At 37.8% G+C, this 15,957-nt stretch overlaps 1 protein-coding gene across 1 annotated transcript in view; it reads left to right on the top strand.

Annotated features, from left to right (window-relative positions):
* The window catches only part of nup160 (nucleoporin 160), an 89,455-nt gene that overhangs the window by 46,132 nt on the left and 27,366 nt on the right, over window positions 1-15,957 (top strand). The window contains exons 22-27 of the mRNA XM_016244124.1: window positions 1,202-1,324; window positions 1,415-1,510; window positions 3,027-3,121; window positions 3,201-3,297; window positions 11,054-11,159; window positions 11,354-11,514. Of these exons, the coding sequence (XP_016099610.1) occupies window positions 1,202-1,324; window positions 1,415-1,510; window positions 3,027-3,121; window positions 3,201-3,297; window positions 11,054-11,159; window positions 11,354-11,514 (678 nt within the window). The remainder of the gene's footprint in view (window positions 1-1,201; window positions 1,325-1,414; window positions 1,511-3,026; window positions 3,122-3,200; window positions 3,298-11,053; window positions 11,160-11,353; window positions 11,515-15,957) is intronic.

Genomic DNA, 15,957 nt, shown 5'->3' with positions numbered 1-15,957 from the left:
TGGCTGGTCCTTTATTCCAAATAAAAGATGAGATGTGTTGATTTAGAGTCTTAAATAAAGATTGGGACACATTGAAATAAATATAGAAATCTAGGTAAAACGTTCATCTTCACTGAATTCACATGTCCAGCCAATGAAAGGGGAAGAGCCAACCAGCGAGTAAAATCCTTCTGGACTCGTTGGAGGAGCGTGGTAAAATTTGCCTTGAATAGATCTAAACACTTACGTGTAATTGTTACTCCTAAATATTTAAAACTATGGGAAGCAACTTTAAACATTGAAGTACTCATTGGTAAATCAGAAATTGGAAAATTTATTGGATATAACTCACTTTTATTTATATTCAATTTATAGCCGGAGAAGAGGCTAAAAGTGTTTATAATTCTCAGAGCTTCGGGCAAAGAAACAACCGGATCGGAGATATAGAGCAACACATCATCGGCGTATAATGAGATTTTATGAACCGCATCAGCTCTCCTAATTCCCTGTATAGCCTGCTCACTATGAATGGCAATTGCCAGTGGTTCAATTACCAGTGCAAAAAGCAAAGGTGAAAGTGGGCAACCTTGTCTAGTGCCACGTTTTAACGGGAAAATAGAGGAGGATACTCCATTGGCCCGAACGGAGCATACTGGGGAGGAATACAAAAGTCTTATACAGGATATGAACGTATTGCCAAAACCGAATTTCTGTAGCACATAGAAAAGGTAATCCCATTCCACCCGATCAAAGGCTTTCTCTGCGTCAAGCAGAAGAAGAGATGGGTGAGAATTAGAGGAATAAATTAAAACATTTTTATTTTGTAACTTTCATGAGGATGTAGTAATTTTTTTTGCAATACAACATTGTATCACTATGTATTTTTAATTTTTGCATTTTAATTAATTTAAATAATTTAAATTTTTAAATTAAGTTCAATAACATTCTGAATGCAGGCATCAGCGTTGAACTGCTCTTCTGAAACTGAAAACGTGCACAAAAAAAAAATTTGTTTGGCTGGTTCAGCTATTGTGCTATTATGCAAACAAAAAGGCCATTTGGCTCTTTAAACTTAAGGCAGGGCTACCGTAGTAAGTGTTTTTTTCTATTCGTATATGTGCATTGCAGAACAAAAGGATTGTTCACAAAATTGTTCCAAAAGCAGAAAAGTGTTGTGAAATCATGCCTATTTTGTTGGTCATGTGTGTTTTGTGGTTTTTAGGCATTGCAGTGTTTCCAGGAAGCAGCCGCTGAGGTGGATAAAGAAGAGTTTTTAATGAAACTCACAGGTTCAGATGAAGAGGCAGCCACCGCAACGGCCCAACGATTACTTTATTACAACAAGGTATGTGTCTGCTAGATGCACAGACCATGTTAAAACAGTGATTCAGTATCTAAATGGAGATGTAATGCTTCTAATTGTTTATTTGTTCAGGTTTTGCGGTTATTGGAGGATATTGGTTTGCCAGAGCTTGTGATTAATTTGGCAACGTTGGCCATATCTGAAGCTGCCAATGATGAGAGAAGCCAGGTAACAACATTGTTTGTTTGTTTGTTTTGAGAACGATTAATCCATTACCGTAATTAAATTGTGTACTCCTGTCAAGGTGTTTTTTTTTTTTTGGTCTGAATTAGGGGTGTTCATTTTAACCGGTTAACCGTTAACTGACCGTGAAGAATTTTGACCGATTAATACAATCAGTTAATTTATCAAAATATTTTAAAAGGTTTGCTGCATGGTTAAAATATGCTAGGCATATAAAAAAAATTAGTTTGTTTTTTTGAGGGGGAAAAAAATGTCGCATTTTATTATTTCATTCAGAAATAGGCCTAATGCCAACTTGAAATGTTTACAGCTAGTCTGTTTTAGTTCCCCTCACTCCACAACAAATCCTTTCAATTAACAGTATTTAGAAAAGAACAAGAATTAAACATATAAGAAGCTATAGCTATATACGACAAGCCAAAACACATTAATTTAGGCTAAAACGAAACTGAAACCAACGTTGGGTCTCTCATTCCACACAAAATCAAATGTTTCCGTTTTTCGCAATGTATTTGAATGCCAAAATATTATTTATTATGTAGCCTACTTCACTCATGTTCCAATATCTGGTTTCCTTTCGCGCAGCACAAAAATGAACTGAAACTCTGCATACTAGGCTACTTGTTGCACAGTTTTTCTTTTGTTTTCTTAATTTATTATTTAAGTAAAAATATGTTTCTCGTATAGGCCTATTTATCGTTATATATATAGGCCTAGAGCCTAGCTTTATTATGTTTTTCTCCGCTCGCAGAAGCGCTGCAGGTGCGTGATGTGTTATGATGACCATGTGAATCCTCATGTTCTGTTGTTTGCTGCTTTTTGCGCATGTAAAATGAATCCCAGGGAAACAAATGTTACTATTTTTTAACGGGTCACAGACACTTATCCTTTCTAACTTAATTAAATTCTAATTTAAAATAATCTTAACGGTTAATAATCGGTTAACAAGCGTCGGTTGTCGGTTAGGAAAAATAACCAAAATGAACATCCCTAGTCTGAATACATAGCTACCTTTTCCCCTCAGAATGTGAATGTGGGTAAAAAAATTAACAAATTGGATGCATATTCTTTCTAACACATTTTTTTAATTGAAAATAAGTTTTAAAGAAGAAAGAAAGGTTTTAAAGGAGAAGAAATAAAGTCCATTAAACTAGCTTAAAATGAAACAGCCCAGAAACAACACGGACAAGGGAAACAGGATAAAATCTTATGCCATACAACTACTTAGAAGGCTTTTTGATCCTCAGATAATCACCTTTATATACTATAAACATACTATAATAACAGTAACTTACCTATTGCAATTTGGCAGAAATGTGGATTATTTATAACATCTAAGTGTTAAGAATATCTCTTTGGATTTGAGAATTGTCAAATTTAGTCTTTGCAACTTTAGGGATCTTATATATGCACAAACAGTTTGTGACACTCCAGAAACAAAGGAAAACGTGAAATTGCATCATATGACCCCTTTAATAAGAATCTGACGCCTGTATTGTAGGCTGCTCTGTGGACTCGTATATTCAAGCATCATCTGGATCTTGGACACAACAGTCAGGCATACGAGGCCCTGACGCAGAACCCTGATTCTAGCAGGTACAGTGCACTGACATAATTTCCTTCTCCACAGTTTAAAGTGAAATACGTGAGCTCTCGGTGTTGTCTGTGGTTGCAGGCAGCTGGACTGTCTCCGACAGCTGGTGGTGGTTCTGTGTGAACGCGCTCAACTCCGGGATCTCGTCCAGTTCTCGTTTGTTAATTTACATGATGAGGTAGGTTAGAATACTCTCTCATAGGGGTGCTCCGATCTGGGTTTTTGAGGCCGATCGCCGATTGCCGATCACAGAAAGCAGTATCTGCCGATACCGATCACCAATACCGATCTTTTTAAAGCCTTCTTTTTTTATCATTTATAACTATTTATAGTGATAATCCAATCAGGATTTTTAGACATTTATTCAGGGCCTGAATTTCATTCTTGAAAATGGGGGGAATTCCCCTCTTAGGTGACTCTTGTGAGAGGGCAAGCAGCTTTCACACAGGAGTCCGCTACTGATCCGTGGCTGTTTACCACAAACACAACATTTATCCATTATTTTAATTTCAAATCCAAACATTGTCACTGAAAATGCTTTTTCAACATTGAGATTCTTTTTTTTACACAGTACAGTAATACAATCTTTCACAGATGTGTTTAAACTCAATAAATATAAGCAACACATTATTCAATGCTTTTTACTTTTGCATTTACTTATAGATTTATATATTAAGTTGCTCAAGCAATTGGCAAAACATTTAAACTACTTTTCTTTCGTTATCACAAACTTACCATTGTCAGAAATAGTCAGCTCTACTGCCTTTTCTTTTGCATTTAAATCTTTATTACAAGCAATCCTATGGTTCATAAAGAACTTTGTTTTCCTACCTCCACGAGTGCCATCTATTATTGCCTTGTTTATCTAAAAGTGCTCTTTCCCTTTAAACCTAGCCAAAAAGCCATATGTGTTGACTGTGAAACACAGTAGACTTTAATAATATGCATTTATGGTGTAATTACTACATTTTTGTGTCAATCCATGTACATATTTACTGCAAACAATGCACTCTTACTTTAATTCAGCGCTTGCAGCGCAGCAATAGACTCAGTGTGGATACGATCTCTGCACTGCTGCAAACACAACGCTCCTGAACACACTGCCGGACCGCAACCATTTGCAGTGTGCACGCTTTATTCATCCGTTAACATGAGCGCGGAAAAAATGAGTGGTTGACCGATATATCGCCATATATATTTGGCTTTTTTTTTAAATATCGGCATCGGCCGATAAGATTTTCTGATTTTCCGAGGCGGGACTTTTATTTTGACGGCGTCTGACTTTTATTTACCTGATTCGCTGTTGTCGTTAACAGTTCTGTCTAAATACGGATAGAAGTCTGTCTAATAATCAGATAGAACGTTTAAACAGAGGAATTAAAATGTAAACAAAAAGTCTTATAATGATTGCTTTTATATTATTAGTAATAGAAAGGCAAACATTATAATACTTTCTTGTTTGCCGTCAGCATTCAGCAGATACGCATTTATATAATTTAAACAAATCTTTGAATGTCTAATAAACATCTAATTTCAAAAACCTTGCAAACTTATGCCAAACCTCTCACGGTAGCGTCATCAGCTTGAGATCGTTTTTTTTTTATCATCCCAGCGTGATTATCGTCCGATAGTGATCGGTAGCCGATCAATCGGAGCACCCCTACTCTCTCATACATGAGCCTTACAGGTATTTATTATTATTTCCGTTGTTGAAACATGCTTTTATGGGTTTATTCTCAGTTTATAAAAGACTCTGTGACTTTAGAATAGGGACCAATTCTGACTATTAACTAGTTGCTTATTAGCATGCCTATTAATTGCTTTTATATTATTAGTAATAGAAAGGCAAACATTATAATACTTTCTTGTTTGCCGTCAGCATTCAGCAGATACGCATTTATATAGTTTAAACAAATCTTTGAATGTCTAATAAACATCTAATTTCAAAAACCTTGCAAACTTATGCCAAACCTCTCACGGTAGCGTCATCAGCTTGAGATCGTTTTTTTTTTATCATCCCAGCGTGATTATCGTCCGATAGTGATCGGTAGCCGATCAATCGGAGCACCCCTACTCTCTCATACATGAGCCTTACAGGTATTTATTATTATTTCCGTTGTTGAAACATGCTTTTATGGGTTTATTCTCAGTTTATAAAAGACTCTGTGACTTTAGAATAGGGACCAATTCTGACTATTAACTAGTTGCTTATTAGCATGCCTATTATTAACATATTGGCTGTTTATTAGTACTTATAAAGCACATATTCCGACCATATACATCATCCATAATCCTACCCAATACCTAAACTTAACAACTGTCTTACTAACTATTAATAAGCAGCAAATTAGGAGTTTGAGGCTAAAGTTAGTGGTTTGTTAATGGCGAGAATTGCATCTTAAAATAAAGTAAATTGATAATTATTAGCTTCCCCTAGCTGCCACTGCTTAAAAGTGCTTGAATTCTACTTATTGATTTCATAATGCTCTTACAGTTCTGACCATTTATAGCCAGTTATATAACCTTACCTTTATGACACATTTAAATCCTGCAAATTCACAACAACTTTCAGTTTAAGTTTGCAAGTCATAAAAGCGATACATCATCATTAAATATGGCTGTCTGTAGGCCATTCTTATTGTTTAGCCATGTCTTGAATTCTTTCTTGTATTTTTAATAGTGCTGTCAAAATTAGCAGGCAATTAATTTTTCGAGTTTAACGTTGTTAAAAATATTTAACGCGGGGCGGAGCTAGGATTGGCCACCCCACTCACAACTGCTGCGTCTGTCTCATTTTTTCTTTGACAAGAATTGCGTTTATTTAGACGCAGAACGTCTTTACGACCACATCAAACAAGAGACTTTTCAGACCACCACTTCGCCTCAGCGCCGGGTGCAAGTCAAGCGAGCGCGGAAAGGGTACAGGTAATGACTAGCTACAGCTTCAGTAGAACAGTCATTTGAGATGGTGTCAGGCCATATGTCAGTAATTTTCCTCTCCTGTCAGCCATTATACTGCGCTCGTAGCCAATGTTCCCTCCAAGCTGCACGCTTCTTGCATCGCAACCACGCAGAAAAAACAATACGCTGTGCACACTCAAAAACGAGTTGGGAAAGCATTTTGATTGAATTCTAGTAAATGTGAAATAATTGCGATGTTTGGGCAAACCGCTATAGAGTTGGTGTCTCTATAGTTAGAACCGGTGAATGTGGTTTACAGGTGTCATAGAAAGAGAATGATGTGCGCCAAGTCGTTTTAGAAATCGAATACTTTAAGGGTTGTGGATGAAATATCTCAACACGACATGTGAAATAAAACATCATCATGATTAAAGAAGAGTGGCCTAATTACGTGCTGGAAATAGCGGATGATGGGCACAGAACGGTAACAGAACTCAGACGTTTACAGTTACACACAGGTGTAGTAGTTTGCGATCTCTACATATATGTTTAAATACAAGAATTCACTTTAACGTTTTTGAAAATATTTAGCTTACAGATCTCAGTTTAAATGCTTCAGTTCATTTTCTACTCTGTTCTATTCTGTCAGTTTAAATGCCACAGTTTGTTTTTATATATATTATATTATAAACCCAATAAATAATTAACCTCAAAAAGCACATTCATGACCTATATCTGCTTCATTTTTTTTCATATATTATATTATAATAAAGAACTGAACTGTTCTGCTTGAGGTTTTTTTTAATGATTTTTAATGGAATTTCTTGTTAACAGCACTGTCAATGTTTTCTCTTTGGTAACCTAAAATGGGCATCATTTAGTAACATCAAGGGTCAAATCAAATATAAATAGCACATTAAAGTTAAAAATTACGCTCCTTTTTTTTGTGTGTGTGTGTGTGTGCTAGGGCTGTGCAAAAAATCTCGTCAGTAAAGCCGCTTCTGGTGATTAGTAGTAAATCTCCAGCATGTGCTTTCAGATGGAGCGGCATTTACTACATAGAGCCGTAGTTCACTGACAAGCTTTTCGATTTTTTTGTCCAGCCCTAGTGTGCGCTGTACAAGTCTGGTATAAATGTTTTTGCTCTGGTAGCCGAAATGTCTGCCCAATAGAGAGAAGTTTTGCTCTGCAAGAAAAAAAAATTTGAGGGATAATTGCTCATAGGCTGTGCTTCTCAATTACATGCACAAATACGGCGGCGCGTGCTGTAGCCTGTATAATTTCATATTAAAGCACGAATGAAACGACGAGCATGCGTGTCAGATCTGCGTCACATTCAGCAGCGGCAGATCTTAAAGTAATAGCAGCCAAATAACCTAATAAGCCAGCTGCTGTGATGTCTGTTAATCACAGAACAAAAGAAAAAAAGAGGAAGTCAATAACTTTTGTAGCTTTAAGGATTCATATTAAATTTAGAAATTAGTAAAGTCACCTTTATCTATATAGCACTTTTAACAATACAGATTGTGTCAAAGCAACTCTACAGCATTAATTTGGAAAATAGTGTCAATAATGCAAAATGACAATAGTAAACACTCAATTTTCAGTAAAAGACATTTCAACATTGAATTCAGTGATGTCATCATCCAGATCAGTTCAGTTTAAATAGTATCTGTGCAATCAAGTCGACGATATCGCTGAAAATTTAGTTCCCCCAACTAAGCAAGCCATAGGCGACAGCGGCAAGGAACCAAAACTCCATCGGTGACAGAATGGAGAAAAAACCTTGGGATAAACCAGGCTCAGTCGGGGGGCCAGTTCTCCTCTGACCAGACGAAACCAGCAGTTCAATTCCAGGCTGCAGCAAAGTCACATTGTGCAGAGGACTCAACTGGTTCCTGTGGTCTTGTCCTGGTGGCCGTCTAGAAGACAAGGTCCTCACTTGGGGATCTGTTTTTGTGGCTCATCTAGTTGTCCTGATCTCCGCTGACATTCAGGGCTGTAGAAGTCCTCTCTAGGTGCTGATCCACCATCTGGGCTGGATACGTACTGGATCCAGGTGACTGCAGTGGCCATCTGATCTGAATACAGAATGGATCTGGTGGCTACGGTGACCTCGGAATAAGAACGAAACAGACTGATATTAGCGTAGATGCCATTCTTCTAACGATGTAGCACGTACATTGGGTGTTATGGGAAGTGTTTCCGGTTCCGGTTGTCCTAATTAATGCAGCCTAAAAATCCTTTAACGGATTTGAATATTAGAAATGTGTTGGTGTGTTATGTGTAAGCCATGTTAAAGAGATCTTTAATCTAGATTTAAACTGACCAAGTGTGTCTGCCTCCCGAACAATGTTTCAAAGGAAAGATTGCTATCAAATAGCACACCTAGGTTCCTAACTGATGACGAAGAATTGACAGAGCAGCCATCAAGTGTTAGACAGTGTTCAAGGTTATTACATGTGGAGTTTTTTGGTCCTATAATTAACACCTCTGTTTTTTGAGAATTTACCAGTAAGAAATTACTTGTCATCCAGTTTTTTATATCGTCTATGCGTTCCATTACAGTTTTTCAAATTGGTATGTTTCGCTGGGCCGCGAAGAAATATAGAGCTGAGTATCATCAGCATAACAGTGAAAGCTAACACCGTGTTTCCTGATGATATCTCCCAGGGGTAACATGTAAAGCGTGAAAAGTAACGGCACTAGTACTGAGCCTTGAGGTACTCCATACTTCACTTGTGATCGATATGATACCTCTTCATTCACTGCTGTGAATTGATGGCGGTCAGATAAGTACGATTTGAACCATGCTAATGCACTTCCACTAATGCCAACAAAGTTTTCTAGTCTATTCAAAAGAATGTTGTGGTCAATCGTGTCGAACGCAGCGCTAAGATCCAGTAGCACTAATAGAGAGATAAAACCACGATCAGATGATAAGAGCAGGTATTTTGTATCTTTAATGAGAGCAGTCTCAGTACTATGATACCGTCTAAATCCTGACTGGAAATCCTCACAGATACCATTTTTCTCTAAGAAGGAATATAATTGTGAGGATATTACCTTTTCTAGTATCTTGGACAGAAAAGGGAGATTCGATATAATAGGGGGATATAGCACACTATCTGATGCAATACTGTAGCTGACGGCTGCATGGTTACAGGTTTATCTCTAATAGTATCAATCTTGGAAGTAAAGTAGTTCATAAAGTCATTACTGCTGTGCTGTTGGGAAATGCTGTGCTTTATTTTTTTAAATAAATGCTGTGCTTTATTTTTTGTTAATTTAGCCACTGTATTGAATAAATACCTGGGGTTATGTTTGTTTTTTTCTAAAAGAGACGAAAAGTAATCACATGTAGCAGTTTTTAATGCTTTTCTGTAGGATAGGGTATTTTCCCACCAAGCAATACAAAATACCTCTAAATTTTGTTTTCCTCCAGCTGTGCTCCATTTTCCGGGCTGCTCTCTTTAGGGTGCGAGTGTGTTCATTGTACCACGGTATCAGACTGTTTTCCTTAATCTTCCTTAAGCGTAAAGGAGCAACCATATCTAAAATGCTAGAAAAGAGAGAGTCCATAGTTTCTGTTACATTATCAAGTTGTTCTGGGGTATTGCTAAGGAATTGAGATAAATCAGGAAGATTACTTACAAAGCAGTCTTTTGTGGTAGGAGTGATGGTTCTACCATACAGAATTTACAGTTTTAGCTATATGAAGTTTGCACAAGACTAAATAATGATCTTAGATATCATCGCTTGGCTGCATAATTTCAACACCATCAACATCAATTCCATGTGCCACTATTAAATCTAGAGTATGATTTCGACAATGAGTAGGTCCTGACACGTGTTGTCTAACCCAATAGAGTTCAGAATGTCTATGAATGCTGATCCCAAATGCATCTTTTTCATTATCAACATAGATATTAAAATCACCAACAATTAAAACTTGATCTGCAGCCAGCACTAACTCTGATATAAAATCAGCAAATTATTTAATAAAGTCTGTATGTGCCCTGGTGGCCTGTATACAGTAGCCAGTACAAACATCACAGGGGATTTATCATTAACACTTGTTTCTCTGGATAATGTTATATGAAGAACCATTACTTCAAACGAGTTATACTTGAAGCCCGCCCTCTGAGAAATACTGAAAATATTGTTATAAATTGTAGCAACTCCCCCTTTACCTTTTGGACGTGGCTCATGTTTATAATAGTAATCTTGGGGGGTAGACTCATTTAAAATAATGTAATCATCAGGTTTTAGCCAGGTTTCTGTCAAACAGAGCACATCTAGGTTATGATCAGTGATCATATAATTTACAAAAAGCGCCTCCGTAGAAAGGGAACTGATCATTCAATAAGCCAAGCTATATCATTTGTTTATCCGTATAACATCTGTTTTTTATTTGTTGAACATCAATTAAATTGTTACTCTTTAATTGATTTGGACCTTTTTTGTATTTTCTAGTTCGGGGACCAGACACAGACTCTATAGTATGATATCTAGGTGAAAGGGTCTCTATGTGCTGAGAATTAACTGATTTCTGTGTAAATTTAGTGTTTAATAACTTTATTCAATTTCTGTATATTTCCTAATTGCTGAAGGACACAGGTATTCTATATAATTGGTTTATGTGAAGGTTTAAATGAATTGGTAAGCTCATTTAAATTTGAAGTTATTTATTTTTAAAGTCTAATAAATGTTCAAATTGATAGCTCTCAATTATACTGTAAGGTTTAATGGTTATCAATGGTTAAATATTAGGGGGAAAAATAACAATTTCCTAGAGACTTCAGTAGTATTGGTATCAGATATACAAAAAAAGATGCCATTAAACAAAAATTAAAAATATACTTTCTTTGTTGTTATTACATTAATTTAAAGATAGAATGTGAAATTATTGCAATATAAAAATATATTTAAAAACTTTCGTCTTTGTGATTAATCGCGGTTATAAAAAAAATTTTTTGACAGCATAAATTTTTAGCATGCCATTGTGTTGTTTTGTGCTTTGTGTTCTTCAGGTGGTCAGCATTATTGAGTCTCGCGCGAGAGCTGTGGACCTCATGACTCACAACTACTATGAGCTTCTGTATGCTTTTCATATCAATCGTCACAACTATAGGAAAGGTAAAACTGATGGGTCAGCGTTACAATGATGTTTCAAGTTTTTGGGGGAAAGGATTAATTATTGAATTTAAAAAATAAAACCCTCCTGCAGTTTTATAGTTATTATTGATTTATTGTTCAAATGAGCAATAAAATTGTTATATGCAGGCAGGATTTGGCAATTAAGCCAACAGTGATTTGTTTGTGTGTTTAAGCCGGTACAGTGATGTTTGAGTACGGTATGCGTCTGGGCCGTGAGGTGCGAACTCTGCGCGGTCTCCAGAAGCAGGTGAACAGTTATCTAGCAGCCCTCAACTGCCTGCGTCTCGTTCATCCAGACTACGCCTGGATTGTGCAGCCTTCGTCTGGAGCAGCGGTAAGCATCTGAAACATTTTCAATTCCTTATATGGAGTGCTCACTCAGAGAATAGCTCAGTAAGAATGAAAATAAATACTTGTAGACCTACATATGAAAATGTGTGTACATGAGTTTTAGTGAGTCACACATAAAGATGTCTGAATTTCATTGCATTGGATACAAAAATATCAAAAGAATAACCAAGTGGCATCTGTAAAACTAATAATTCTAGAGCTTTTCTCAGAACTAGCATTACAGAGCAACTTGTCCTGTCAGAATAATCCCCATTGTTGTTCCAAGTGTCCAAGACTTACATACACAGTGCAGAAGGCATGTGTCTGTAAAGTAAGCATACCGTGTCTGGGCAGAGAAAGAGAGAGATTGCAAGCTCGTAGACCAGAGTGTGTTCGACCAAAGTCCCTTTCTCGGTTCGACTTGAAGCAGCACTGAGCAGACCGATCGATGTATGACATCAAAGCACCGCGAGAGCTACAGAGAGCAGATGGCTCCGCATGCATTCGAATCACTCTTGCGGTACTTTGATGTTTGATCAGTCTGCGCGCTGCTGCTTCAAATCCAACACACCTCATCTCACAGCTGGTCTGTTTTGACGGCACACTTACACTCACATCCGCATGTAAACATGTCGTCGGCATGGAAGTTCTTCATTGTGAGGTAAACAGACACAAAGTTCGCAATTTGTAATACAATAGTAACTGTTTTTGCTCAAGTTCGCTGACGAAGTTTCAATCAAAGCCACAGCAGAACTGTTTTGTGTCTCCGAGCAACACACTAATGACTCGCTCATTAAAACAGTCCTTTATGTTCAAAAATATTTAAAACATTAATCTTATCAAATAATTTATGCATTTGAAATTAGAGGTCGGATGATTTTTGCCATTTTTTAATTAATTGGCATCGGCCGATTGTGCTGCAAATTAGGCCAATTTATAGGCAGGAGCATCTGCAAGCTGACAGCTAAGCGTTGTTGCGGAACACCGGAGAATCTCTCTCTGGCTGCGTGAGAGACAGAGCAGCTCACACTCTGCAGCCGCTTCTTGTTCACACACAGCTTCTAACCTTGAGGTCATGAACACATGAATTAACATTTCTGCATTTGACATTGAGGGCATAGGTCGTAATTTAGATATATTTTTAAGATGGAAAAATGCAGTTTTACAAATGCTAGAAACATGGCTTTCAAATGATAGATTGCTATCAAACAGCACACCTAGGTTCCTAACTGATAATGAAGAATTGATAGAGCAGCCATCAAGTGTTTAGACAGTGTTCTTGGTTATTACATGCGGAGGTTTTTGGTATTAACACCTGTTTTTTTTTTCTTCAGAATTTAGCAGTAGGAAATTACTAGTTGTCCAGTTTTTTATATCAACTATGCATTCCGTTAGTTTTGCAAATCGGTATGCTTTGTCGGGCCGCGACGAAATATAGAACTGAGTATCATTAGCATAACAGTGAAATTTAACACCATGTTTCCTGATGATATCTCCCAAGGGTAACATGTAAAGCGTGAAAAGTAACGGTCCTAGTACTAAACCTTGTGGTACTCCATACTGCATTTGTGATCAATACCTCAACATTCACTGCTACAAATTGATGACGGTCAGATAAGTATGATTTGAACCATGCCAATGCAATTCCACTAATGGCAGCATCATTTTCTAGTCCATTGAAAAGAATGTTGTGGTCAATAGTGTCGAACGCAGCGCTAAGATCCAGTAGCACTAATAGAGAAATGCAACCATGATCGGATGATAAGAGCAGGTAATTTGAAACTCTGATGAGAGCAGTCTCAGTACTATGATACAGTCTAAATCCTGACTGGAAATTCTCACAGATAAAATTTTTCTCTAAGAAATATAGTTGTGAGGATACTGCCTTCGAGATCAGTCTGTAAATAGTAGATGCTGCTTTGAAAAATGCAACTTTCAATATGGCCGCTTTATCGAAGGATGCCCCATTTTCTGAATAAAAGAGCTAATCGGTAAGGTCAGTGCATCACTGCAGCTGCCGTTAGAGGTCCCTGTTGCTATAAAAACAGTCAGCGTTCTGAGACATGCGCTTAGTACTGTGTATGCACACTGGCTGGTCTAGCCTGAAAAATAATCTTTTTTAAAGCTATTGGAGCAAAAGAAACAACATTTATGAGACCGTTGTTGTCAGATTTCATTGGTGATTTCAAATGTGAAATTTAATTGTAAGCTTATTGAACAGTTTTGGAAAATTTGATGTTTCCCCATTCAAAGAGATAGGAGCTGCACGTGCATGCCCGAGAGGCGTTTCAAAGATGGCCGCCAAGTGAAATGACTTGCCTTAAAGGGACTTTGTTTATACTTGGTGCAAAAAATTGATTTCAAACTCTGGTCCATTGCGTCCAAAGATGCTACTATGCTTTTACGCCCTACACCACTGAGCCTTTTGTACTACGCACATCTTTTGTAATGTTGTCTACGCCAACCAGACATTGGTGGGCGGAGCTAGTGTAATTAGCACCTATTTAGTGTAAATAGACACACTGATTTATTATTCTTTCAGCCTTATCAAGTAAGTTGTTGAAACATACTTTTATGGATTTAGTCATTTAATTTACCAAAGTTTTTGCCTTTGACCTTTGATGTAAACATTAAAATAACAAATTACATCAAATTTTTTTTCTCTTTTTATTCTTGAAATGATTGTTACAACGAAGATTGTACACTATCTCGCGAATGCGCCGGTGGATCTCCTCCAAATTCGGGGATCCCTTCAGCTCGAGGAGCCCTCTCGAACGCCACTCTCTGCGCGTCGGTAGCCCCCCGGGATCGCTAGATCGGTCCACCCTTAACTTCCGAACCCCGGGGGCTATCCACGCGGGGGTAGTCTCATTCGAAAGAGGGCCTCGAGATGTACACTCGATTCGCGTTCGGCGACAGGCTCATATCGGCCGATAATATCGGCAAAACGATGTATCGGTCGGGCTCTAATTATTATGTAAAGTTGGTAAATTGATAATTATTAGCTTCCCTCAGCTGCCACTGCTTAAACGTGCTTGAATTCTACTTCTTGAATTTATACTGCACTTTTCACAAGGCATTCTTACAGTTTCGACAAAATTTATAGCCAGCTACATAACCTTACCTTTATGACGTATTTAAATTCTGCAAATTCACAATAACTTTCAGTTTAAGTTTAATACATCCTTATCAAATATCTCCAGAACGTCACTGTCCCTAGACCATTCTTATTGTCGAGCCCTGTCTTCAATTCTTTCTTGTATTTTTAGCAAGCTATTGTGTTGTTTTGTGCTTTGTGTTCTTCAGGTGGTCAGCATTATTGAGTCTCGCGCGAGAGCTGTGGACCTCATGACTCACAACTACTATGAGCTTCTGTATGCTTTTCATATCAATCGTCACAACTATAGGAAAGGTAAAACTGATGGGTCAGCGTTACAATGATGTTTCAAGTTTTTGGGGGAAAGGATTAATTATTGAATTTAAAAAATAAAACCCTCCTGCAGTTTTATAGTTATTATTGATTTATTGTTCAAATGAGCAATAAAATTGTTATATGCAGGCAGGATTTGGCAATTAAGCCAACAGTGATTTGTTTGTGTGTTTAAGCCGGTACAGTGATGTTTGAGTACGGTATGCGTCTGGGCCGTGAGGTGCGAACTCTGCGCGGTCTCCAGAAGCAGGTGAACTGTTATCTAGCAGCCCTCAACTGCCTGCGTCTCGTTCATCCAGACTACGCCTGGATTGTGCAGCCTTCGTCTGGAGCAGCGGTAAGCATCTGAAACATTTTCAATTCCTTAGCTCACTCGCTCACTCAGAGAATAGCTCAGTAAGAATGAAAATAAATACTTGTAGACCTACATATGAAAATGTGTGTATTAGTGAGTCATTGTCCTGTCAGAATAATCCCCATTGTTGTTCCAAGTGTCCAAGACTTACATACACAGTGCAGAAGGCATGTGTCTGTAAAGTAAGCATACCGTGTCTGGGCAGAGAAAGAGAGAGATTGCAAGCTCGTAGACCAGAGTGTGTTCGACCAAAGTCCCTTTCTCGGTTCGACTTGAAGCAGCACTGAGCAGACCGATCGATGTATGACATCAAAGCACCGCGAGAGCTACAGAGAGCAGATGGCTCCGCATGCATTCGAATCACTCTTGCGGTACTTTGATGTTTGATCAGTCTGCGCGCTGCTGCTTCAAATCCAACACACCTCATCTCACAGCTGGTCTGTTTTGACGGCACACTTACACTCACATCCGCATGTAAACATGTCGTCGGCATGGAAGTTCTTCATTGTGAGGTAAACAGACACAAAGTTCGCAATTTGTAATACAATAGTAACTGTTTTTGCTCAAGTTCGCTGACGAAGTTTCAATCAAAGCCACAGCAGAACTGTTTTGTGTCTCCGAGCAACACACTAATGACTCGCTCATTAAAACAGTCCTTTATG

Source organism: Sinocyclocheilus grahami, unplaced genomic scaffold, assembly GCF_001515645.1.
Source record: "Sinocyclocheilus grahami isolate Dianchi unplaced genomic scaffold, SAMN03320097.WGS_v1.1 scaffold709.1, whole genome shotgun sequence".
NCBI lineage: Eukaryota > Metazoa > Chordata > Actinopteri > Cypriniformes > Cyprinidae > Sinocyclocheilus > Sinocyclocheilus grahami.
This window is presented reverse-complemented; position numbering and strand designations above follow the sequence as displayed.